This window comes from Apostichopus japonicus, chromosome 1 (genome assembly GCF_037975245.1).
Source record: "Apostichopus japonicus isolate 1M-3 chromosome 1, ASM3797524v1, whole genome shotgun sequence".
Classification (NCBI taxonomy): Eukaryota; Metazoa; Echinodermata; class Holothuroidea; order Aspidochirotida; family Stichopodidae; genus Apostichopus; species Apostichopus japonicus.
Window position 1 is genome coordinate 17312300 of NC_092561.1, and position 26987 is coordinate 17339286.

Consider the following 26987-nt stretch of genomic DNA (forward strand, 5'->3'; position numbering starts at 1 on the left):
AAAATACATAGACCTACACTGAAGAGGGAAATTTGAATAGCCTACATCAAAGACAACGAAATCATAGTTGATGCTTCACGAAACTACTTGCATTTCCACGTACATGACCAAGTGACGAAGTTTAGTTATTAGTATTATATGAAGCTTGACAGTGACATCAAATCTAGAAAGGGAATCCTTTCGTGGTTTACTTTAAATTGTGCCCTTTATGAGTATCAACTACAATGTTAACGTGTAGGCTAGCCCAAGTTACGTACCTTTCACTGTACAGAATAGACTAGGCCTACGTATTATCTGAGGTATACACTGATAGTGATACAGTAACCTACGGCTAAATTGTTGAAAACCGTGAATTTCTCCTCGGCTAGGCATAAGTGAAATTGCGTCAGTGTCAAGTTACCAAGTGCTTCAAGTTAAAGTTTTCCTTCTTTCAATCTGGGCACGCAGGGTTGGCCGGTAAAAACCAGTTTTTTACCGGGTGTATTTCCCACCTATAAGTGGGAAAAGCTGGGAAAAACCTCAAATTATATAGAATTCCTAAAAATCCATGTGGAACTTGTGGAGAAGCATAGAAACTACAGTACAAGAAACTGGCATCTTATGGTAGGGGGTTGGGTTACATCCAAAGAACAGCCATGATCTATAACTTAGTGAGTTTACCGAATTAGACTATTATAAATAATTCAAATAAATAATATATTGGATGCTCAAATCAACCAACTTTATTTTCCTATCGAGATGCATAATTCCATAATCTAGAGAATGGACAAGTATTAAACTGTTGGTGCCACCTACAGTAGGGCTATGGTTCTTCATATTATACATGTCACATTGTCTTGTTACATATATATAATGCAACACCATCACAAAAACATGGAAAGTGAGCAAACATATTCACAGTGTAACTTTTACAACTCGCTCCCCAAGTAGATCTCTCAAGTTAGCCTATACACAGGAAGTGCCCAGTATCACCTCACCTGTCCACCTCAAAGTGTTTAATCACTCATGCATGAAGTTGTATAATAATTGGACCATGTTTGCATCAAGGTAAACAGTTGGGTTGTCTGAATGGCTCGATAGGGCGATTGTGTGTTTAATACTTTAATTGGGCCCATGTGCCTTACATAGTTTCAAAGCAGTTTCTATTCAGCCCCTGGATTGAAGTTCACCTCAATAGAATGTTGCCTACTGTATTAATTGAATGAACTTTCTGAGCATATAATAGGCCTGAAGAATTTAGGAGGGGTGAGTGTCCCAGTGTAGACCTATAATGGTTTGGGCAATAGGCAATGCGTACTGCTAAAGAGATCGTGACAGAATAACTATACATGTGCAATATGAAAAATGCTTTTTTTTTCCACAAAAAGTAGAATTAGGTTGTGATAAAATAGCTCAAAATGAAGCTAAGAAACTCCCATATTCAATAACATATGCCTGTCATGAAACAATATAGTGCCTACTGATGACCCTGCATATTACGGACAAGTAATAATAGTTTTTGAGATGGAGCGGCCAAATTATTGGGGGGGTGTGACACCCCCCACACCCCCCCCGCTCGCTACGCCCCTGATTAGACGTTTCTTTTTGCACGAGTCTTCACACCCTTTAAATAACAACAATAACAACTACAGAAATTTGCTGCTCTATAGGTGAATTTACTTACTAGAATGTACTGTTGTGCAATACACTAAGTAAGCAGTTTTGTACAAGATAGTGGAAGTATCAGTAAGTTATACACGTAATACACTATTAATTTTACATACTGTTACTAAGTAACTTTAAGAGAAGCTTATGACTGCTGTGAATATAGTCCTAATTCTTTTAACAGTCTATGTTTAACTTGTTTAAATCATTTCTTATCAGATGTATGAAAGATGGATCCACTGATCAAGGAATTGACTCAGGCTCTCGGCCATCACCTCAAGAACCAAGCAGATACAGACGTTTTAAGAACAGTAGTCGCTAAGATTGATGTAAGCTTTCTTTGTTTTCTTTTTTTACACTTATTACCGGGTCAATGGTCATCAAAAATGTCTCAAGGTTTGGCAGGCTACAAATTGCAACCATGTATATTGCTGTTCTTGCTGTACAGAACCTTTGTGACCCTTTGTAGTTGAAACTCAATGAATGAAAGACATGACGCTTATTAACATTCAAATTTGATGTAAAATTTATGTGTTAAAATTATGATCATTTTTTGTCAAATCACAGCTAGGCTTTAGGTCACAAGTCAAACCTTTAAATCAATTATAACAATTTTCTTCAAAATGGGAAAAAAAAATGCAGGGGGGAAAATACATATGTACAGTAAAAAGTCTCAATTTTGGGCAAATTGAGACTAACTAGTTACTTCGTAAAAATTAATATTTATTACTGTATTTCCTCACAGGTTGTAATCGATGGAACGTCAGATGAATTAAAAGCTTTTTCAACAACCGATTTTCTTACATCGGAATGTCTCTCTGGGATTGTGAAACTTCTCAATTCACCAAGGACACCGCCAGAACTATCGTATAAATCACTTCAGCTGCTCACCAACCTTGGTGAGTCAAGATTGCTGTTTATTGAAATTTATTGAATCTGTTTAATAAAGGAAAGTGCAATGGTGCTGAATATTTGCAAATAAAAAAAAAAATAAAAAAAAACTCACAAAAAAATTCCTCTGCGATTTTAACTACTATGCCGTAGAATTCAATGTGATCCTTGTTTGTATGGTGCAAAAGCATTCTCACTTCTGGTCAACAACTAAAGCGATGACAATAACGGCACATTAAATGTAGTGTGTAAGTTTATACTGTAACTTGACCCCTGATACATGCAGAGAAACTGCATAAAGATTCCCAGACATAATCTTACTTGCAGGTAGGTACTTAATTTAAAGCAGCATTTTGCGTTTGCCAGCCATTTTCTACTTTTTTGACATGTCCATCAAGTTTTTTACATATATCAATTACAAAACAGCAAACTAAGATATAAGCCAAGTTTTTTCCCTGCCAACAACATTAATTGGCGAGTAATTAAGGATATTTGCAGATAATGAGAAAAGTGTCCCCGACAAATTCCACATTTAAAATTAATCGCATAGAGTTCCCCCAAACCCATTAAACATTGAATCTACTTTAGTGGACTAGAGTTCAAACCTGTAAGTCCTTTATATAAAGTATATAAACCAGACAGGTGCTTGCACTGCACGTGACTATGTATGTTGTGGGATATCAGTAAATACTAAATAAGTATAAACCTGAATATTATCAGGTCAGCTGGGAAATTAAATTATATGAACAGTTCTGTAGGTAACCAGACATCGGATGTCATACTGTAGGCTAGATATCAACAGACACACTGTATGTTACCAGACATCAGATATCTGAGCCTAGATATCAACAGACCCACTGTATGTTACCAGACGTTAGGGTACCAGACATCAGATATCATAGGCAAGATATCAACAAACCCACTGTATGTTACCAGACATCAGATATCCTTGGCTAGGTACTGTATCAGCAAACCCACTGTATGTTACCAGACATCAGATATCTTAGCCTAGTCTGATATCAACAGACTCACTGTATGTGATCAGATATCTTAGACTCTAGAGATATCAACAGACCAACTGTATGTTTCCAGACGTTAGGTTACCAGACATCAGGTATCTTAGGCTAGGTATCAACAAACTCACTGTACGTTACCAGACATCAGATATCCTAGGCAAGATATCAACAGACCCACTGTATGTTATCAGATATCTTAGGGTAGGTATCAAAAAACCCACTGAATGCTATCAGATATCATAGGCTAGGTATCAACAGACCCACTGTATGTTACCAGACACCAGATATCTTAGGCTAGGACTATCAACAGACCCACTGTATGTTGCCAGACTTCAGATATCCTTGGCTAGGTATCAACAGACCCACTGTGCTTTACTGTCCCAGACATCACCTTCACTAAATTATGCAATGTTTTTACTAATACTGGTTTCATCTTTCATCACCAAGTTTGTCTGTTGTTTTACTCAGTGACCAGAGATGACATCAGGGAAATGCTAAAACAAGTCTATAATCTGCCGGCAGCATTGGCCTTCTTGATTCACATGTATGCGGGGAAACCAAACAGCCAAGTGTTAGTACTACAGGTATGTGGACACTCTATTGCAAGGTAGACCCCTTGTATCATTTGTGAGGGCGTTGTGGTCAATTGGTTAAGGCAGTGGACTTATGATCTAAGGATTACAGGTTCGAGCCCTGGCCAGATCACTGCGTTGTGTCCTTGGGGCTTGGGCACGGCACTTTATCTCCATTGCCTCTCTTCACCCAGGTGTATAAATGGGGACTTGTGAGGTGACTTGTAAATATAGTTGCGTGCGCCGCTTTGTGCCTGCACCCTATGGGACACGTGGCTGTGGTGCACTGTGGTGCCCCAGGAGAGATTGTTTGCATTGTGCACACTTTGGTGTGTACAGTAGGTGTGACAAGTTACCAATGACCAGGGTTAAAGTTACACATCCGGGACAGCAAGTGTGTTTATGAGGATGTTCATTAATCAAGAATTATGAAGTAGCCTTGTAAATATAACCAACAACACTGCCTCACTGGTTTGAATGTGTTTTCACCCATGCCATCATCTGACATTGAAACAATTGGCTGTGAACACTAAATCGTAGCAACAAATAAAAGTTCTGTGTTTTTAACAAAGCATTGTGATCTCATTGTATTGTTAGGATGATTGACAAGAGGATATTTAACAAAATCTTCTGGGCAACCATGCCCTCCCACAACCCTCCCCCCCCCCGTCCAAGCCAAGTGACCGGAGCCTGAAATGTCACCATTTAATGATTGCGTGCACAAACTAGAACAACAACAAGAAAGCAAAACAGAACGAAACAACTGTTTGAACAAACATGAAAAGTTTCAAAATTTGTCTTTTTGATAAAAGATATGCAGGTAATTAAAAGACCTAAACCTTAACAACCATAGGCGACAAAAGCAGGGGGTGAGGGGGCGTCCCCCCCCTCCTAAAATCTGAAGAAGTAAGGAAAAACGGGGCGATTAAACCAATTTAGAACACTTTTTCAGCATTGTCACATTACATTACAAAAATTTTATTTGAAATTCGAGCAGTCTAAAGAATTTTGACTCCTTTGAGAACCGAAAACTGCAATATGTTCCCTTGTTATCCCATTTTACTATGAAATCAGGCTTAATTAGGGGTGGACTTTAACCTCTAGCCTGTAACAGTTGACACAATTTCCTAATAATAAACCAAACGTCTAATTTACTTCCTAAAATTTGTACATTTTGTAGCACAAACACACAAATCACGCCTAGTAATAGTTTCGGTCTCGCGGACCTTCAGTCTGGCCTGTAACCCTGTATTGTATATACATTGATAAATTCCACAATAGCTAGGTATAAGTATCCTACTGTACAAACCCACTATATTGTACACAGTCGTACAACAGCAGATCCGGTACTGACTTCTGAAATGTTAAGTTGTTAACACTCTATTAGTTAACTTTACATTACAGTATAAAGTAGTGTTATTTTTGCATTGACTGACCAGTGTGAGTACCACTGGTACAATACAAATGCTAACACTAGTAATTGTAAACTTTATTAATATAATAATATTCCATGGTGCATTTCCCAAACTCCAAGGTAAGTACAGTACAGTATGTTAATACTCTACTGTAAAACAGATCTAAATCAGAGATTTTCCTTATATCAACAGTCCTTAGATATTAACAATACTTGCATTACTTTACATAATAACCAGCATAGATAAATATTAAAATATATGTGATTTCCTTTTATTAACAGTCCTTAGATATTTACATGCATATCCCACACTCCAAGGTCACTATGTTAATAAATCGACTGTAAACAGATCTAAATCAGAGATTTTCCTTATATCAACAGTCCTAAGATATTTATTTACATAGCTTGCATTACTTTACAGAATAACCAGCATAGATACATGTCAAATATAAGTGATTTCCTTTTATTAACAGTCCTTAGATATTTACATGCATATCCCACACTCCAAGGTCACTATGTTAATAAATCGACTGTAAACAGATCTAAATCAGAGATTTTCCTTATATCAACAGTCCTAAGATATTTATTTACATAGCTTGCATTACTTTACAGAATAACCAGCATAGATACATGTCAAATATAAGTGATTTCCTTTTATTAACAGTCCTTAGATATTTACATGCATATCCCACACTCCAAGGTCACTATGTTAATAAATCGACTGTAAACAGATCTAAATCAGAGATTTTCCTTATATCAACAGTCCTAAGATATTTATTTACATAGCTTGCATTACTTTACAGAATAACCAGCATAGATACATGTCAAATATAAGTGATTTCCTTTTATTAACAGTCCTTAGATATTTACATGCATATCCCACACTCCAAGGTCACTATGTTAATAAATCGACTGTAAACAGATCTAAATCAGAGATTTTCCTTATATCAACAGTCCTAAGATATTTATTTACATAGCTTGCATTACTTTACAGAATAACCAGCATAGATACATGTCAAATATAAGTGATTTCCTTTTTCCTTTCTTATCTCTCATTTGAACAGTGTTTGTGTTTACTTCAAGAAGTTACATACAACTATCAAGTCACATACCCAAGCACTCATATGGAAGAACTGGTTCATTTCCTTATCACCAATGTGTAAGTTGAGCAGACTAAAGTAGCATCTCTTAATATTCCTTCATTAGGTTCATCATATTTCACCCGACTTTAATACTCTGTTATATATAGATCATATTTATATTGGTACAATATCCATGTGGGTGAAGTGAATTGTCTGGAATAATATCATAACAATAATGACTAGGAAGTCAGAGTTTTCTTGGAAACATTACCCAGCAAACCAGGTCTCTGTAATAAATTGGACTGTCTGGACAGAGTTTGTCTGTGATGTCACAAGCAACTTGTTACTGTTTTACAGTATCATTGTGGAAACCCTTTTGAGTTATTTTCTTAAAGCAGCATTTTGTGTTTTGTTGCGTTTTACACTTTGTTGATAAGTCCATAAAGTTTTTAACATATATCAATCACAAAACAGCAAACTAAGATATTAGCCAAGTTTTTTCCCTGCCAAAAGCTTTAATTGGCGAGTAATTCAGGACATTTGCAGATGATGAGAAAAGTGTCCACCGATAAATTACACAATTAATATTAGTCGCATACAGTTCCCCCAACCCACTAGTTTGAATTCAACCAATCAGAGATGCAGGTTTAGTTATGAGCCGTTGCAAAAGATAGATTCAAAATTTCAAGTTGGTAACTTGGTACAACCAGTGAGCTGGACTCTAACAGCTCCAGGTGGTACAACTGCCATAGACAATCTACACAAATCAAGCATGGTGTTGTATTACGTATTGGCCAATGACGTTCGTAGCTTTTAAATATTCATATTATGGGCGAGGTTTATTTGGATCCCAACAGAAAATATCTTCGAGAAAAACAAAGTTGAAAGTTGTAAATTTTTAGTCTTTTATGCCACCATTTGAAGTAAGATTTGAATATATAAGCTAGTTATGTATGTCGTTATGGCATCGTGGAATCACTGAGGTTGAGAAAAACCATAGAAAAGGATGCAAAATGCTGCTTTAACTGTGAAATTACCGATCACTGATGGTTCTATGCGGTTCTCTTATCAACGTGAAACAGGTCTCAGCCTGAAAATGACTTGACGTTGCCTAGTCTGGGACTCCTAGCCAATCTATGCCGAGCTAACAGTGCAGTCCAGATACAGATCAGGTCTTATGTAAGTAAATATTTCAATATTATAAATGTTGGTCCAATCATTCAGTAAAAATGACAAAGGTTGGTCAGACAGCTCTACTAAAACAGTACTTCCAGTCAACACTGAAGGAGGTTTGAATGTCCTTGTCCAACTTTCAGAGTAATAAATGGATGTATCTAATGTCAGGTACATTTTAATATTAGTGTTTGTGTTAGTGTGTTACTGTACATACAGAAATGTAACAAAATACTACTGTCCTTTTGAATATGTTGCTCTAAATTATGTTTAAATGGTTAAGACAATAGATTTCCAGTCTAAAGGTCGCAGGTTGATGTCACAGCAGGATAATGTTGTTGTGTGCTTTCTGGGTAAAGACAATTCCCCTCGATTACAAGTCTTCACCCAAGTTTATATGATAATGGGGATCTGCGAGATTACTTGTAAAATACAGTTTTGTGCAAGTGTATGCGTAAGGCCACACCCTATTAAGTGTGCCTCGGGTGCTTGTGACGTGTCACAGAGCCTTCTGCCCCTGGAGCGACTGTTTGGATTGTACACACTTGGGTGTGTGTGTGGGTGTGACAACTTACCAGTGGCCAAGGGTATTAAGTTATTAACTACATGTTTTAATGTCATGGGGAATGGCTTTTAACTTGCTACATGTTTTCATTCGTTTAAACTAAAAGTCTCAAGATTTATTTATCATACTTGTATTTTTATTATGATTATTATGATTATTTTTTGTAGCCTAATGTCAGAGCGATCAACAAGACTTTGATGAAGTTACTATCCAGCAGTAGTCTAATGATTATTGTCTGCGCTCTCTCCATTCTAACCAGTCTCTGTTTCAATGACGATCTAGGTGAAAAGGTAAAAGCATTATATTGTTTGGGGGAGGGGGGTGGGGGGAAAGAGCAAATGATATGCCATGAAAATGATAGCATACAGGTTTATTTAGGGGGAGGGCAAAGAGCAAATGATAGGCCATTAAAAGGATAGCATACAGGTTCATTTACAGGGAGGGGGTGGGGGAAGAGCAAATAATAGGTCATCAAAAGGATAGCATACAGGTTCATTTATGAGCAGGGGGAAAGAGAAAATGATAGGCTGTTATAAGGATAGCATACAGGTTCCTTAAGGGGAGGGGGGGAGCAAATGATCGGCCATTAACAGGATAGCATACAGGTTCATTTAGGGGAGGGGAGAAAGAACAAATGATAGGCCATTATAAGGATAGCATACAGGTTCATTTAGGGGAGGGGGGAGAGCAAATGATAGGCTATTAAAAGGATATCATACAGGTTCATTTAGGGGGAGGGAGGAGAGCAAATGATAGGCTATTAAAAGGATAGCATACAGGTTCATTGGGGGGGGGGAGAGTGCAAATGATAGGCCGTTAAAAGGATAGCATACAGGTTCATTTAGGGGGAGGGGCGAAGAGCAAATGATAGGCTATTAAAAGAATAGCATACAGGTTCATTTAGGGGGGTGGGCAAATGATAGTCTATTAACAGGATAGCATACAGGTTCATTTATGGGGGAGAGGGAAAGAGCAAATGATAGGCCATTAAAGGATTAGAGGGAGGGGGTTGGGGGAAGAGCAAATTATAGGCCATAAAGAGGATAGCAAACAGGTTCATTTGGGGGGGGGAGAGCAAATAATAGGCTATTAAAAGGATAGCATACAGGTTCATTTAGGGGGAGGGGTGGGGTGGGAAACAAATGATAGGCCATTAAAAAGATAGCATACAGGTACATTTAGAGGGAGAGGGGGGGAGAGCAAACGATAGGCATATTAAAAGGATAGCATACAGGTCCATTGGGGGGTGGGAGAGTGCAAATGATAGGCCGTTAAAAGGATAGCATACAGGTTCATTTAGGGGGAGGGGCGAAGAGCAAATGATAGGCTATTAAAAGAATAGCATACAGGTTCATTTAGGGGGGTGGGCAAATGATAGTCTATTAACAGGATAGCATACAGGTTCATTTATGGGGGAGAGGGAAAGAGCAAATGATAGGCCATTAAAAGATTAGAGCGAGGGGGTTGGGGGAAGAGCAAATTATAGGCCATAAAGAGGATAGCAAACAGGTTCATTTGGGGGGGGGGGAGAGCAAATAATAGGCCATTAAAAGGATAGCATACAGGTTCATTTATTTTGAAATATCAAATGAAGAAAAAAACATCATTTAATCATTCTAGTGAAACTTCCATTCAAGTCCTATCTCTGCTGTTTTAGAGATTCTTTTAAATTTGCTTCATAGAAGTTTATGGTAATTGAGATTATAATATGCTAATTTAACGCTTTATCGACCTCGGTTTCACTTCCATTTTCAAAACCATACCTTTTTGCAGTCATTTTCATTATAAAACATCTTCTTAACTCTTTCTGTTTTTTGAACAGCTGTTTCAGGGGCGTAACATCACACAGACATTTCAACTCATCTTTAATCTTCTGTTACACAAAGAGGGCACCCTGACTTGTCAGTATACGGTCGATCTATTTATAGATCTCATGAAGCACGATAGGATACAGAGAGACTTTGTGAGGTAAGAGTAATGACCTTTGAACCCAGTATCTTCTGTTACACAAGGAGGGCACACTGACCTGTCAGTATACGGTCGATCTATTTATAGATCTCATGAAGCACGATAGGATACAGAGAGACTTTGTGAGGTAAGAGTAATGACCTTTGACCCCAGTATCTTCTGTTACACAAGGAGGGCACCCTGACCTGTCAGTATACGGTCGATCTATTTATAGATCTCATGAAGCACGATAGGATACAGAGAGACTTTGTGAGGTAAGAGTAATGACCTTTGACCCCAGTATCTTCTGTTACACAAGGAGGGCACACTGACCTGTCAGTATACGGTCGATCTATTTATAGATCTCATGAAGCACGATAGGATACAGAGAGACTTTGTGAGGTAAGAGTAATGACCTTGACCCCATTATCTTTTGTTACACAAGGAGGGCACACTGACCTGTCAGTATACGGTCGATCTATTTATAGATCTCATGAAGCACGATAGGATACAGAGAGACTTTGTGAGGTAAGAGTAATGACCTTTGACCCCAGTATCTTCTGTTACACAAGGAGGGCACACTGACCTGTCAGTATACGGTCGATCTATTTATAGATCTCATGAAGCACGATAGGATACAGAGAGACTGTGAGGTAAGAGTAATAACCTTTGACCCCAATACCATCAGGTATATGGAAGAGCGTGGTGGCCAATTGGCTAAGGCGTTTTACTTGTGATCCAAGGATTGCTGGTTCGATTCCTGCCTAGTTCATTACGTTTTGTCCTTGGGCAAGATGCTTTATCTCACTTGCCTCTCTCTACTCAGGGGATAAATAGGTACCTGTGAGGTAACTTGTCATTGGGCACAGTATATAACTGCTGCCGACTGGAGGGATTGTCTCTGGGACAGGTTATCATTGACCAGGGGTATTATAACGTCTGTAAAGTGCTTTTAGACCTATCGCTGGTATAAAGCGCTATATAAAAAGCAAATATTATTATTATTATTATATTCCTGTAACAACATATCTGTGAGAGGCAACTCAATTGTCAGATATATGCCGATGTTATAACCTTCCTGTTAAGCGACTAGTTGCGAGGTACTTGTTTGGCATTTCATCCATAAAACCAACAGAAAAATCTAAACTAAGGTGTTGTAAATACCAGTTGGTTTGAAATGCAAGAGACACTTAGCTATACTCTTGCCATTATAGAGTAGGTAACCGGTCCTATTACTTAAATACTATTTTGTGAGACAGTAATGGGTGGATCTTGGAAACTTTTACTTCTTGCACAGACAAGATGACTCGTAAGGTCTTCATAACTTTCCTGCTGGAGGTATTAGAAAAATATCAGGACAGGATATATTCCAATTTTATATTAATAAATTTCTTGTTATCGTTTTCTAGAGGCTTTCTTGAACCTAGGGATAATGAGTATTGTCCAAAGACTAGCAAATTTTTTGAGCAGTGCCATCTTTCAATGCATTTGCAGATACAGTAACTGTTGCAGAGATGCCAACCAGTACGATTTTATCATATTTAGCACTATAAAAGTGAAATATAATATTGCCTCTTGAAAATACGATTTTTCATCTTTCCCCCAAATTTTTTTTTGAAGGAAGCGGAATCGCATAGAAACATGTACAAGTAACCCCCCAAACCACGACAAACACGTTGAACAACAAGCTTACATGGGTGGGAAATACGCTGAATCGGCAGCTTTAAAATTTTCTCATTAAATGTTTATGAAAAAGCAAACATTTTACCTGCCCGTTCTTACCAGTAAAACATTTTACTGGCCCGGGGCCAACGGGCTAGTGGTAGTGTCAAGTTTTCATGAAAATCTGATTTTTTTTTTCTCCAAAATCTGATTTTTTAGGATATTCAGTCTGTTTTTTGTGGCAAGAGGTTGGCATCTCTGCTGTTGTAGAGCAAGGATTCATATTAAGTTCATGAATGGACTTGCTAGTCAGTGATAGTACTAATATCGAGAAGCAACTCCCTGATCACAACTACTCCACCACTGAGACCAATCTTATCAATGGTGACTTTTATCACTTTACAGTGATAAATAGTTACACCCTTGGAAGCTGGAAAGACATTAATACGCTCTTTGGCAAATATATTTGCTTTTCTCCATATTTCAGATTTCGACACTTAGAAGAATCAATGAGGCTTACAGTGGGTCTGTTAAATAAAGGTCAAACCAAGGACCTCTGCAAGGTATGTACAATCATTTTAAAGACTTCATGCAGCTTTAAGCAAAACTGTATCAACGTTTTATGAATTTTGATGCTTACAAGCTACACACATTTCAAATAATACTTTCTTATCATTCACTTTACTGTCCTGCTACCCGTTCTGACCAGAGGTCAGCCTTCCAGGTTTATGTTAAGTTAATCCTAATTCAGTATCTGGACTTCTAAACAGGTCTACTAATCCTTTATTATGTTTCTAATTTCATTTAGGAGGTAGAGTTTAATCCTAATTCAATGTCTGGACTTCTACACCTACTAATCCTTTATTTATTTGTCTAATTTCATTTAGGTGGTAGAGTTTAATCCTAATTCAGTACCTGGACTCCAACACCTACTAATCCTTTATTTATTTGTCTAATTTCATTTAGGAGGTAGAGTTTAAACCTAATTCAGTGTCTGGACTTCAACACCTATTTACTTGTCTAATTTCATTTAGGTGGTAGAGTTTAATCCTAATTCAGTATCTGGACTTCAACACCTACTAATCCTTTACTTGTGTTTCTAATTCAATTCAGGAGGTAGAGTTTAATCCTAATTCATTATCTGGACTTCTACAAAGGTCTACTAATCCTAATTATTGTGTTTCTAATTTCATTTAGGTGGTAGTGTTTAATCCTAATTCATTATCTGGGCTTCTACAAAGGTCTATTAATCCTATTTATTGTGTTTCTAATTTCATTTAAGGTGGCAGAGTTTAATCCTAATTCATTATCTGGGCTTCTACAAAGGTCTTCTTATCCTAATTATGGTGTTTTCTAATTTCATTTAAGGTGGTAGAGTTTTTCCTGGCAGCATTCAAGATTCCTGACTTGAGACCAATGCTGCTGAAGATATTTGTAAAGAACGGAGAAGAAAAGACCTCATCTGTGACACCGTTGACCCAATTAGTCTCGTTAAGCAAAGAACCTCTCCAGCGTGGACGGACTTTACCTGTACTGACGCTGAGACTCATCAGTGAAGTCTACGAGGTACGTTCCTGTGGCTACGTTTAATTTAATTTCGTTTCAAAGCATCACATTTTCCTTTTGAGCAGGTAATCTGTGATCACTGCTTAATGTATATACCAGCAGTGCACCGCTCTTCTCTTGAAACTTATACAACAAATGTTCGTGTAAAAGTAAGTTGGCCTGACGTTTCGATCCTAGCAGGATCTTTTCAAAGGCTAAAAAAAGTAACAGTAACAGAAGGGACAAAAACACACACAGAATACAGACAGGTTAATGAGCAGGATGAACACAAACAGATAGATGTAAGGGGATTAGTAGACAAGAGATGGAGAGAAGAAAGAAAGAAACCAACAGGGGAAGAGGAGAGGAAGGAGATAAACTGGAGATGGACAAAGACAGAAAGGTGTGGAGAGGGAGTATGCTGAAAAACAAATGTTCTGTGCAAACTGCAAAGGTTTTAAAAGTACTGCATTCAATCCGTAAGTTACAACTTTTTGAGCTTATAGTACTTAGTTTCATCCAAATATTCTTTACATTCTTTGAACTTGTTTTTTTCTAACTGTTATGTTATGAAGAAAAGAAAACATGTTTTCTCTTCTCCACTAATTCCTCAGGAAGTCTACTCCTGTCAAGCCCAACAGTACTTTCAGCATACTTCCTCTGCATAAACTTACAATTGTTTATATTGTGTAAATGGAATGTAAAGTCACTTCATATTTCTTTCGGGAAGAAAACATTAAATAAATGAATTTAGCAAGTACTTAGCATTTAGCATTCACTATTAAAATATTTAAACAGTTTAAGCCTTGATTCTTGTAGTCAATGGCATCTTTGAAATTTTGGAATTTGGGGAAGGAGGATAAATTTGTTGTGACAATGATTCCATTCAAATTTGGGTGGTGGAATTAGGTTCTGTAGTAAAATTGGGTTACCCTATGTGTATTAACATCTCTTCTCTTAATATTAACTCAGATGTATTTTCTTCTTTCTTCAGATGTCAATTTTTCTTGTAATTATTCCATCTCATATTGTCTAGTTCTGCACTACTGTCAATATGAGGTGGTAGTCCTTATAAAAAATACCCCAACATTTTTTTTTTTCATTTCAATAGAACAAGAGTTATTTCTATCTTGTGTTCTGCTTCTTCTTCTTGTTTCTACTTTCTAGGAGTGGATGGATTCAAACTGCCCATATGAAGTGGACAATAATAGATTGATTGACCTCCTAGCCCACAATCTGACCACTCCAGCAGCAGGGAACGAAGAGTCAATTCAACTTATGCAATGTCATAGAATTATAAACACTGTCCAACTAGTTCATCATATCCTTTTCTAAATTTTCAGCTATTTTCTCCTCTTTTTTTTCCGTTTTTGGTCAACTTAGCTCCTCTGTGATTTTGTTCTGACAACAGGCATGTGATATCCTTGATTATTGTTAAGTTATAGCCCACAATAACCAAAATTAACTAATATTCTAGTGACAGATTGAAGTATTACAAACAAATTACCACACATTTTTCTACATCATTTCAGTATAAAAGGAAAAGTGTTTGACTGATAAGGAGGTTTATAGCATTGGATATGCAAAAACATAGAGGTGTTAAGAGTGTTTTGAGTTGTTGCATTCATCTGTGAATAGCAAACATTTCTATTAAGTATACAGGCATGAGCTTTTTCCGCGAATTCGCGGAATATCCGTGATTTCTTTTCTACCTCGGCGACAAAAACTTTTATCCTAACACACTGTAGCATACGCAAACTGGAGCCTATACCGCAATTTTTGCAAAGTTCCGTGATTTTTTATTTACCCCAGGCTCATCCCTGAGTATAACACTTCAAGAAAATACTTAGGGAAGTCATTCACAGCCAAACTTGTACATTTGGCCAAAACACTCATCTTGGCCCGGTTGATCAGCAAATTCAATGGTTTGATGACAATTCTCTAGTTCACAGAACCAAGCTTTTCTCAGGCTTTTAATCACAGACAGAATTCCCTGAAAGAGATAATAAAATTATATATCTAGGTTGATAATGATTCACACAATACAAACTATGACAATCTCAAGTTGTAAAGTTTCGATCAGAAAAAATTTCTCATCAGCCAGATTTAGTCTGGAGATGAACAAACCATAACCATGTTTATATTTGAAACCTTGACAATGAAACGTATCTGCGAGGATGGCGAGTTGAAGAACAGTATCGTCTCAGCTTTGGACACACAAGGACTGCGCGATATTATCAGAAACCAGCTGGAGGTCAACGAGATTATTTCCCTGCAAACAAAAACGCAGGTAACTTCAGAGTGCAGGTGAGTATAGAATTGGTATATTTCCTGTTGGAAGTCATCACATTTTGCCTTTTTGAAAAGTGTTTTTGAAAAGTTTTCAAAAGATTTTCAATCCCATGAGGTCTGATTTCACTTCATTTGTAGGTTGCAAGTCATCGGGAATTAAGTTTTTTTAACTTTTTGTTTTGTTTGTAAGCAGCCAGTGTTGTACCTAGTTAAGCTCGTTAGAGTTTTATTACAACACTTCCTTTCAAAATATGTTGTATATTATGTTACCTGATTATGTCATGAATCTTAATATTAGTATTCTTGCAAAAACTTAACTGTAAAAATTGTATTGTTACATGTAAATATGTTGTGAAAAAACAAATAAATGAAATGAAATGAATGTTATTTTGAAAACAAAACCATAGGTTAACTTGGAATCCATTTAAGCTAGAATCCACATCATGTCATATTGTACACCATAAACTACACTGTCCTGCTGTTCTTCATTGGGTGTTTTCCCTGTTTTCTTCATACAGTGAGGCCGGTGTTGAAATGACTCTATGCTTGCTTGAATTAATGGACAAATTATCCACAGCTAAACCTACACTTGGTGAAGTCACACAGTCTATATTCAAGGTAAGTTCTTCACAAGCTCTTTTTGATTTTTTTTTTTCTCATTTCCTTCAGCTTGTTGTATCATTGTATCATTCATTTATTGTATCATTCTGTGTAATTCCTCCTTAGTGACTTCAGAAGAACTTTACATACTACAGCAGATAAAATGGAAACAGCTGAGTCATCCTAGCAGATAACTAAAGTAATACGTAGTTCAGAGGGTTTGCATATTAATCTTAGGAAACACACAGAGTGCAAAACAATACTTCACCAAGCATATACTTACCTGGTTAACAGGTTCAAAGAAAAAAACATTTGAGTCTTACCACAAGAATATATAGATTTTAGAGAGAACGAACATAGCTGTGACGTCATACTATAGGTTCACTTTTGTCCAAAATTCCCAACTCATTTGAAGGACCTTTATCACTGAGTTTTCAAAATACCCTTCCTAGCATGTGTTGTTGTGTAACAATATTTCAGACTATTTACCTACAGAAATGCAGTGTTACTAAATACTGCACTTCCTGTAGTATTGTGTGACTTAATAGAAGAACTTTTCTTTCCTCCGTTTCTCAGGACAAACGCCTGGTTCCGTTTCTCGTCCACGGTATCGGTTCTCAGTCTGAGGATGTCGTTCAAATCTCTCTCCATCTTTTTACACTGGCCGCATCAAATCCTGAGTTCTGCAGTCAAGTGTAAGTTTACCAATCCTGTGTAGGAAATATTGTTTATTTCATAATCAGTTGGTAATTTATATTGCATGAATATAGTATCCCTGTAGTACGTTCATGAAAGCACCAAAATAGAAGGCTTTTTCAAAGGATGTACGTCAATAAACACTGTGACACCTCTTTTCATGAGAAAGAGCAATCATTGTCAAATTAAAGTATGAAGGGAAACAAAGACATTACCAGCTGATGACATCATTCATTCTGCTATTGCCAGATGCATTTACAAAATACCATCAAATATTTGAAAAATGCATACATATCTCAGTTTTACAAAATGCTATGAGGATGTGGTTTTCTCCTGAATGATTTAAAAAAAAAATATGCAATCATTTTTTTCAAAGCAATTAACTTCAGTCACTAGATTTGGTTATGCAAATGAACTTGTATTGTCTTGCATGCATAACAATTTCCAACATGTGTTTCCTATTTTTGTGCTTGTCTTGCTCTGGACACTCTTGCATATATTTTTTTTCGCTATGAGTGCTTAGGAGTGATCAATACAGCTGTGACAGAGCAGATGCAGGAACTTGTGGAAGACTAGAATCCTCTTGGAGCGAACAATTTGCTAATAGTACGGATTATATTTTATGTGTGAATTTTATGTGTTGTCTCCATGTAATGAGCTATGTCTCCCTCGCCTGATTTTCTTCTGAAATGAAATCAGCAGAAACTACATCGTCATTGATTCGAGGTAGTTGTCCAGAAAGAAAATTGTTGATAGTTAGCCTTACAAAAATCCTGTGGCAACCTCCTCCACCTGTGATTATAGGTGAACCACAAAAGAAAACACGTAAACATGGGATTTAGATCTGTATTTGTGGAACAAATTTCACAGGTAAAATCAGTGGCTATGCATGTGTCTTTACAATTTGTCTAAAACATGTGAAAACATGTCGACACTTGTTAAAAAGTGTAATATTGCATGTTTCTAACATGTTCAAAACCTGTGACAATCCAACTCAAGATTAAAAAAAGATAGTATGTCTTTGAAAAATTCTGTGTACCAATAATTCCTGTGTTAACCTGTATTCTGGGGTTTTTCCACAACCTTTTTTCTCCAGGAAAAGCATTTAGTAATGTGTGGCAAAGAGTGACAACTTCCAAAATGTGTCAAAATCACAAATTTTCATGCAAAGTCTGTTGGGTTTTCAGGTTTAATCAACACAGGTTTCCACCTGTTGTTTTGGAACATGTACCACTGGGTTGTTTTTTTGTAACCATTAATCAGAGAAAATGAAATCGTTTCTCTCCCAATTTAATATTATTTGTCGATTCATTTGAGAGCGTGGTGGCCAATTGGCCTAAGACGTCGGACTCGTGATCCAAGGATTGCTGGTTCGATTCCTGCCTAGTTCATTACGTTGTGTCCTTGGGCAAGATGCTTTATCTCACTTGCCTCTCTCCACCCAGGGGTTAAATGGGTACCTGTGAGGTAACTTGTCATTGGGGCGCAGTATATAACTGCTGCCGACTGGAAGGATTGTCTCTGGGACAAGTGGGTAATTGACCAGGGTTAATATAACGTCTGTAAAGCGCTTTGAGACCTATCGCTGGTGTAAAGCGCTATATAAAAATTAAATATCATTATTAATATTATTATTCATTTCATTTATTTGTAGCCTGGAGGAGCGGTTAGCTGCTGTGAATAGACACCGGATGAAGACCAGACCAGGAGAGGGTGACGGAAACAAGAGCATCGTCAATGAGAGAGGAACGACGGAAGGGAATCGAAGCCTCAAACTGGAAGAGAGGAACAGCTTCTCAGGCGAGAAAGGAGAGCTTGACTCCAAAGTTGATGATCTTATTAAAAAGATGAAAAGTGGATTAGATGTGAGTTAAAATTATTTGATTTTCTTTCAAAGGAATCTCTTTTGACTGAAAGAAACTTGTTCATATGCCAGTTAACATTTTGTTTCACATTGGTGGATGGAGGTGGGGAATTGTTGTATGCATATAATGTAGTAAAAGGTTTTAAAAAAGCAAGAAAAAGCTGTTCACGAATGGACTGCAAAAAGCCTGTGTAGGTACATTTTATATTAAAGTTAGAGGGCCTGTAGTTTTGAACCTAACAGTTGCTTCTTCACATGCCAGTTGCAAGAAATGAACATTTGAATAGTTTTTTAATCTTTACCCTATTATAATACCAATCAAACCAATGTCATAGACTGTTTTTGTTCCTCAGTATCTTTGAGATTTTCACTTTAGCTGGTTAAAAGTAAACTAAACTAGTTATGAAGTTTTCTTTTCATATCTGTTTCTAACTGTCACAATTTTCATAGTGTAGTCCTGTCTGGTTAGTCCTTAGTAATTTTTTTTTAAATCACAGATTTACTTTAGAGGTCACACTAAATCTACTTGAGTTTACAATCTTTATCAGTATTTGCTTTTTAATTTTAATCTTTTCCAGCTTTCTGCCTTACCAGCGTCAGGGATCATGGATGTGTACGAACACAAGTTGGCTTCCCTGCAGGTAAGTTTGTTGCTTTTGGCTCAATCCTGGTATGGTGCTTGTTGTTTGTTTATTAATTTTAACTTAGTTAAAGGAATAAGACAGTCCTTGTATCCAATTACTCTAAATCTGTTAAGGACAAGCTATAACTGCATGGTGATTCAGCCTCCGTGTAAGAATACATTGAAGGGACACAAACATCATTATTTATCTATGTAATAGGACAAACTATAACTGCATGGTGATTCAGCCTCCGTGTAAGAATCATTATTGATCTATGCAATAGAGATTAATGTCATGAACAACTGCCCCAAATAGCTGAGAAAGATTTAATTCCGTTTAGAATATATCACAGACTTGGGATGTTTCTTCACATGCAAGGCTGAGGACTTATTCAAGACTAAATATGTACTTAAATTTTTTTTTTCTATTCTTTTGGTTGCAATGTTTATTTTTGCTGGTTATTTTTGCTGGTTCCATAACCTAATGATGGCATTGGTGTTTAGGGTCAAATTTGCTTACATGAAAAGTAAAGCAAAGAGAAAGTAAATGGTTTAAGGATGACCTAAGTCTCATAATGAGGATTCTTCATTTCTATGATTTGTTGTGGTGTCTGTATATTTGTTGTTCTATGCTCTGTGAGTGCACAGTGCAGCATAGACATATGAGCTTTATAAATCATTTACTATTATCATTATGTATTTTTACTTGGTTGCTTTGAACAGACCAAACATAGCCACCTTGAAGACTTGTTGGAAACAAAAGCGATGGCACTCTCCCAAGCTGATCACCTCATCAGTCAACATAGATGTCAGTGGGCTGAAGCGGATGCTGAGGTGAGGTGGTAACCACATTTAGAAGTCTATAATTGATTCAGCAAATTATCAATCTTCATCTACATACAAAAAATTGCAAATATAGAGAAACATTTAAAAAAAAAGATGGAAATATACAAAAGATAAGACATTTACTATTAAAACATGCAAACAAACGCTGTAAAAAAAAAGGAAGAAAGATATTTATAAGCTAGACATTCATATGATTGAAAAGGTAGGCTTTGGCATCTTTTTTAAAATTGTATTTCAGCAGGATGGATTTTATGTTTTCAGGTAGCCTGTTCCAGTTTATTAATTGCATTGTAATAAAAAGACCCAGCACTGTGCGTTTTAATTTTGGGAGATTGAAAATTAAAAGTACTACCTCTTGTGTTATGGCTATGAACACTATTTACTCTAATGAAACCCTCCCTCATATAAACTAGAGAGGTACCATGGAAAACATTAAAAACATGATTCAGACAAAGCTGTTCAGCCCTAGTGTTGATGTTCAAAGTACCAAGAGTAATTTACTAGATAAATCTTCTTGGAGAGGGGTGGGTGAGGGGGGGGGGTTGGCAGGGATAGGGGTGAAGTGTCTAACAGACAAAGTAATACCTCTGTCTTATCATTTAGTGGATAAATGTTTGGCTCTGTTAGTTGATAACCCCATCTCAATATCATATCCTTAACTCAAGATATGGATGCTTGACTGTAACGTAGTTTGTCTAGGTAAGCTAGGGCTTTGTTACTCCAGAAAGTGGAACACAGTGGGTGGTCTGTAGTGTCTTTATGGTAGATATTCTGCATTTATACTATGATAATGTTCTTTTTGATGAATCCTTAAAAGTTGATACATTTAACATGTAAGCTTGGATATCAGTGTCCTCTGAAGTTAGAGTTTCATCAAATGCATCCTTTTATGTACAAATATAACTATTTAAAATAAATAATTTAAATGTAATCAAGAAATTAAACAAAGTAATTTCAACTCAACTGTCATGACAACATCACAGACTCGGCATCACAAGATTTTGAAGAAAATTATATGTTTTCAATACAGAAGTCTATTTAGGATGTGCATTTATTTGACCTGAAGCTGCAGAAAATTTTGTCCAACTATCAAATCCATCCTTTATAAAAATAACTCTTTAAGTGCACATAAGTGGCACAAAAAATTTCTTTAACCGGCAAAGGCATCATTGCAGTAACTTATTTATTAGAAATTTACCATTGTATTTCATTGTTCTCCTCATTGGCTTAAACCGGTCATTTTATCTCAACTGACAATTTCGTCCTCTGTTCAAGACCAGGTGTTTTAATTTGTATTACTAACTTCGTTTCCATTTCAATGTTTCTTGAATACATCTTGATCGTCGGTGTCCGTCGATAGGCAAGGAAATTACGTTCACTGCTTCACGAATCTGAGAAGAAGAAAGAGATTTACCGAGAAGAATTACAAGAGGCGTCGGTCAGACAACATGAGCTCGGAGATCAATTAGAAAGGAAAGGGACCGAAATAAAAGAATTGCAGAAAGTGGTTGTACAATATGACAAGCTGGTAACTACACACGCAGAACTAACTCAACGGTAAGCAGTTGTTGTTGAAAAATTATCATAAAAGAAAGAATTATTTATGTGACCAATAATGATTCCGACTTATTTTGTTACAGAAATTCTTAACATCATGCATAGATCCATTGTAGTAGTAGCTTATTGCAAACCTTTGCTCTGAGAATGATAGCAAACACATCTCTTTACTTCTGATACCTTCCTGTGCATTCCAGCCAATCACCTCCTCCTGTCCTGCCCCTAACTGTAAATGTATTCCACCCTACTCTTGGTGAAGCATAGACAGTAATGTGATAGAAAAACTCATAGGAAGGACCGAAGGAGTGTCTTGTTAGTTTTTTTTATTTATCAACTTGAAGTTCTGTTGCTTGTAGTTAAATTTTCTCTCACTCTAAATGTGTGAAATATATATACAAAAGTATGATTATGATTATCTGTTCAAATCATTACTTTGGTGTTAGCTTTGTCTGCAATCACTTTGTCTACATTTTGTGATACTCAGCTTTCCGTCAAATGGATCTCTTTCCTTCACCTCTTCTCCTCTCCCAGGTACCCCATTTGATTATCAACATCTTCCACTGTCTCATATTTTCCTCAGGTTGAAAGAAACAGAGGGTAACCTCAATTCCGTCACTCAAGAGCTAACTTCCAAGCAGGAAATCTGTGTGATGCTAAAGCGACACTTGGAAACACTCAAGAGTCAGTATGAAGAGTAAGTATTTAGTTTAAAAGGATAGTCCAGAGACTAAATTGAGTAAAAGGATAGTCCAGGGACTGAATAGTTCAAAAGGATAGTCCAGGGACTAAATAGTTCAAAAGGATAGTCCAGAGACTAAATAGTTCAAAAGGATAGTCCAGGGAATGAAAAGTTTCAAAGGATAGTCCAGGTACTGAATAGTTCAAAAGGATAGTCCAGAGACTAAATTGCTTAAAAGGATAGTACAGGGACAAAATAGTTCCAAAGGATAGTCCAGAGACTAAATTTCTTGAAAGGATTGTCCAGGGACTGAATAGTTTAAAAGGGTAGTCCACGGACTGAATAGTTCAAAAAGATAGTCCAGAGACTAAATTGCTTAAAAGGATAATCCAGGGACTGAATAGTTTAAAAGAATAGTCCAGAGACTGAATAATTTAAAAAGACAGTCCAGAGACTAAATTTATCTTTTGATGGACTACAAAAGTGGCATTTTAATCAGTAAATAGCCAGAATGTCAATTCCTCATCCCTTGTCTTTCATCGTTTCATTTCAAATATAATCCTTACTAGTGGTAGATATGGTATTACCTGTATCTTTACCTTCCAAAAAATTATATAATTTCTTTTCTTCTGCCAGAGCAACCACTAACTTTGAGGAACAGATTCGCAGAAAAGAAAAGAAAGCCAACGAACAAGATTTAGAACTTCAAGCTGCGGTGGAGAAGACGAAACAGTTAGCAAAGGACAAAGATGGTCTTGAGAGGATAAACGAACAACTGGAGAAGAAACAGGAGAAATCACAGGAAAATATTGAAGATTTGAAGCAGCAGGTATACCTCCTTCTCACCATCCACTCCCCCTCCCCCTCCCAGCTCTAGAGCAAGAACAGCTGTCTGCTAGTCTAGCAAATCCACTGGCTTAATGAAAAGATGTATAAAAAATTTGAGACAATGTTACAAGTGAGTGTTCAAGTTTTGATATCACCAGCAGTAAATGACCACTGCAGAGGTAAGTGTTTGGAATAAAGCTTATGAAAACAGATTTTATCGGTCCTTACATGTTACCACAGTTTTGGTGTCAGATGTAGGGGAATAAATAACTCTGTTGTTTTACTATTTACAGCTCAAAGAAGTTCAGGGTAAATACAAACAGATGGAGACAGCAGGGAAGGAGAAAGATGAAGTAATTAAACAACAGAAGAAAGAATTAAGTAAAGTCCAGGAGATGAGAAGAATGATTCATGATATGACTAAACATTAGATAGAACCGGAATGGCCAGAAGGGATGAGGGTAGCAAACACAGACGAAGGAACTAAGCAAAGTCCAGGAGATGAGGAGAATGATTCATAATATGACCAAACATTAGAAAGGACCGGAATGGCCAGAAGGGATGAGGGTAGCAAACACAGACGAAGGAACTAAATAAAGTCCAGGAGATGAGGAGAATGATTCATAATATGACTAAACATTAGAAAGAACCAGAATGGCCAAAAGGGATGAGGGTAGCAAACACAGACGAAGGAACCAAATAAAGTCCAGGAGATGAGAAGAATGATTCATAATTTGACTAAACATTAGAAAGGACCGGAATGGCCAGAAGGGATGAGGGTACAAAACACAGACGAAAGGAACTAAATAAAGTCCAGGAGATGAGGAGAATGATTCATAATATGACCAAACATTAGAAAGAACCAGAATGACCAAAAGGGATGAGGGTAGCAAACACAGACGAAGGAACTAAATAAAGTCCAGGAGATGAGGAGAATGATTCATAATATAACTAAAAATTAGACAGGACAGGAACAGCCAAAAGGGATGAGGGTAGCAAACACAGACGAAGGAACTAAATAAAGTCCAGGAGATGAGGAGAATGATTCATAATATGACCAAACATTAGAAAGAACCGGAATGACCAAAAGGGATGAGGGTAGCAAACACAGACGAAGGAACTAAATAAAGTCCAGGAGATGAGGAGAATGATTAATAATATAACTAAACATTAGAAAGAACCGGAACGACCAAAAGGGATGAGGGTAGCAAACACAGACGAAGGAACTAAATAAAGTCCAGGAGATGAGAATGATTCATAATATAACTAAACATTAGAAAGAACCGGAACGGCCAAAAGGGATGAGGGTAGCAAACACAGACGAAGGAACTAAATAAAGTCCAGGAGATGAGGAGAATGATTCATAATATAACTAAAAATTAGACAGGACAGGAACGGCCAAAAGGGATGAGGGTAGCAAACACAGACGAAGGAACTAAATAAAGTCCAGGAGATGAGGAGAATGATTCATAATATAACTAAAAATTAGACAGGACAGGAACAGCCAAAAGGGATGAGGGTAGCAAACACAGACGAAGGAACTAAATAAAGTCCAGGAGATGAGGAGAATGATTCATAATATGACCAAACATTAGAAAGAACCGGAATGACCAAAAGGGATGAGGGTAGCAAACACAGACGAAGGAACTAAATAAAGTCCAGGAGATGAGGAGAATGATTAATAATATAACTAAACATTAGAAAGAACCGGAATGACCAAAAGGGATGAGGGTAGCAAACACAGACGAAGGAACTAAATAAAGTCCAGGAGATGAGAATGATTCATAATATAACTAAACATTAGAAAGAACCGGAACGGCCAAAAGGGATGAGGGTAGCAAACACAGACGAAGGAACTAAATAAAGTCCAGGAGATGAGGAGAATGATTCATAATATAACTAAAAATTAGACAGGACAGGAACGGCCAAAAGGGATGAGGGTAGCAAACACAGACGAAGGAACTAAATAAAGTCCAGGAGATGAGGAGAATGATTCATAATATGACCAAACATTAGAAAGAACCGGAATGGCCAAAAGGGATGAGGGTAGCAAACACAGACGAAGGAACTAAATAAAGTCCAGGAGATGAGGAGAATGATTCATAATATGACCAAACATTAGAAAGAACCGGAATGGCCAAAAGGGATGAGGGTAGCAAACACAGACGAAGGAACTAAATAAAGTCCAGGAGATGAGGAGAATGATTAATAATATAACAAACATTAGAAAGAACCGGAATGACCAAAAGGGATGAGGGTCGCAAACACAAAGGAAGGAACTAAATAAAGTCCAGGAGATGAGGAGAATGATTCATAATATGACCAAACATTAGAAAGAACCAGAATGACCAAAAGGGATGAGGGTAGCAAACACAGACGAAGTAGCTAAATAAAGTCCAGGAGATGAGGAGAATGATTCATAATATGACCAAACATTAGAAAGAACCAGAATGACCAATAGGGATGAGGGTAGCAAACACAGACGAAGGAACTAAATAAAGTCCAGGAGATGAGGAGAATGATTCATAATATGACCAAACATTAGAAGAACCAGAATGACCAAAAGGGATGAGGGTAGCAAACACAGACGAAGGAACTAAATAAAGTCCAGGAGATGAGGAGAATGATTCATAATATGACCAAACATTAGAAAGAACCGGAATGACCAAAAGGGATGAGGGTAGCAAGCACAGACGAAGGAACTAAATAAAGTCCAGGAGATGAGGAGAATGATTCGTAATATGACCAAACATTAGAAAGAACCAGAATGGCCAAAAGGGATGCGGGTACCAAACACAGACGAAGGAACTAAAAAAAGTCCAGGAGATGAGGAGAAGGATTCATAATATGACCAAACATTAGAAAGAACCGGAATGGCCAAAAGGGATGCGGGTACCAAACACAGATGAAGGAACTAAATAAAGTCCAGGAGATGAGGAGAAGGATTCATAGTATGACCAAAAGTTAAAAAGAACCGGAACGGGCAAAAGGGACAAGAACAAAAGAAATAACCAGAAGGTTCCATAGGAATGAGGGAACCAAACACCAGAAGAAGGAACTAAATCAACTCCATGATGTGAGGAGAATGATTAAATTATTTGACAAAACCAATATAATGAATTGCATTCATGGTAAATAGAAGTACAGGAGAAGAATAAAAATAAAGCCCTAAATATGAGGAAACCTTACAAAGATCATTGCTCAAGTAACATGAGTGCATAGCAAGAAAAGTGGAATATGGTCATGAAAGTTTATTTGATGTTTGTCCCCCTCAGATCATTAAACCTGTTATTGGTCCATCTTCCCGTTAAATCTGTACATTGATCTACATCAAGCACTGGTTACAACTTTTAACACTTATGTTAATTTCTTAATATTTATTATCTTTACTTCTTATGTGTATTAATCGAAGATGGAAGACCAAATGATGGTGAACCTGTGTCATTACCTTACACATAAGCTGTTGTGCTTTTGCTTTCGTTCTGTACACAC

General features: G+C 37.0%; 1 protein-coding gene across 1 annotated transcript; it reads left to right on the forward strand.

The window, feature by feature from the left end:
• On the forward strand, positions 1-26670 carry LOC139969430 (protein CIP2A-like). Its single transcript, XM_071974381.1, has 21 exons — positions 1-123; positions 1862-1973; positions 2390-2543; positions 4020-4135; positions 6602-6696; positions 7702-7798; positions 8525-8647; positions 10180-10325; positions 12454-12529; positions 13335-13532; positions 14679-14831; positions 15676-15818; positions 16322-16421; positions 16980-17098; positions 18754-18964; positions 19542-19604; positions 20309-20419; positions 21792-21988; positions 22569-22682; positions 23304-23496; positions 23789-26670. Exons 2-21 carry the CDS (start codon positions 1875-1877, stop codon positions 23924-23926), a joined length of 2646 nt encoding a protein of 881 aa, XP_071830482.1. The 5' UTR covers positions 1-123; positions 1862-1874; the 3' UTR covers positions 23927-26670.
• Positions 26671-26987: the final 317 nt, after the last annotated feature.

Coding starts and splice junctions, on each gene's coding strand:
- LOC139969430 (XM_071974381.1), top strand. CDS start 1,875: ATGGATCCACTGATCAAGGAATTGACTCAGGCTCTCGGCCATCACCTC. Junction 18,965..19,541: donor AGATGAAAAGTGGATTAGAT/GTGAGTTAAAAT, acceptor AATCTTTTCCAG/CTTTCTGCCTTACCAGCGTC. Junction 22,683..23,303: donor CTCAAGAGTCAGTATGAAGA/GTAAGTATTTAG, acceptor TTCTTCTGCCAG/AGCAACCACTAACTTTGAGG.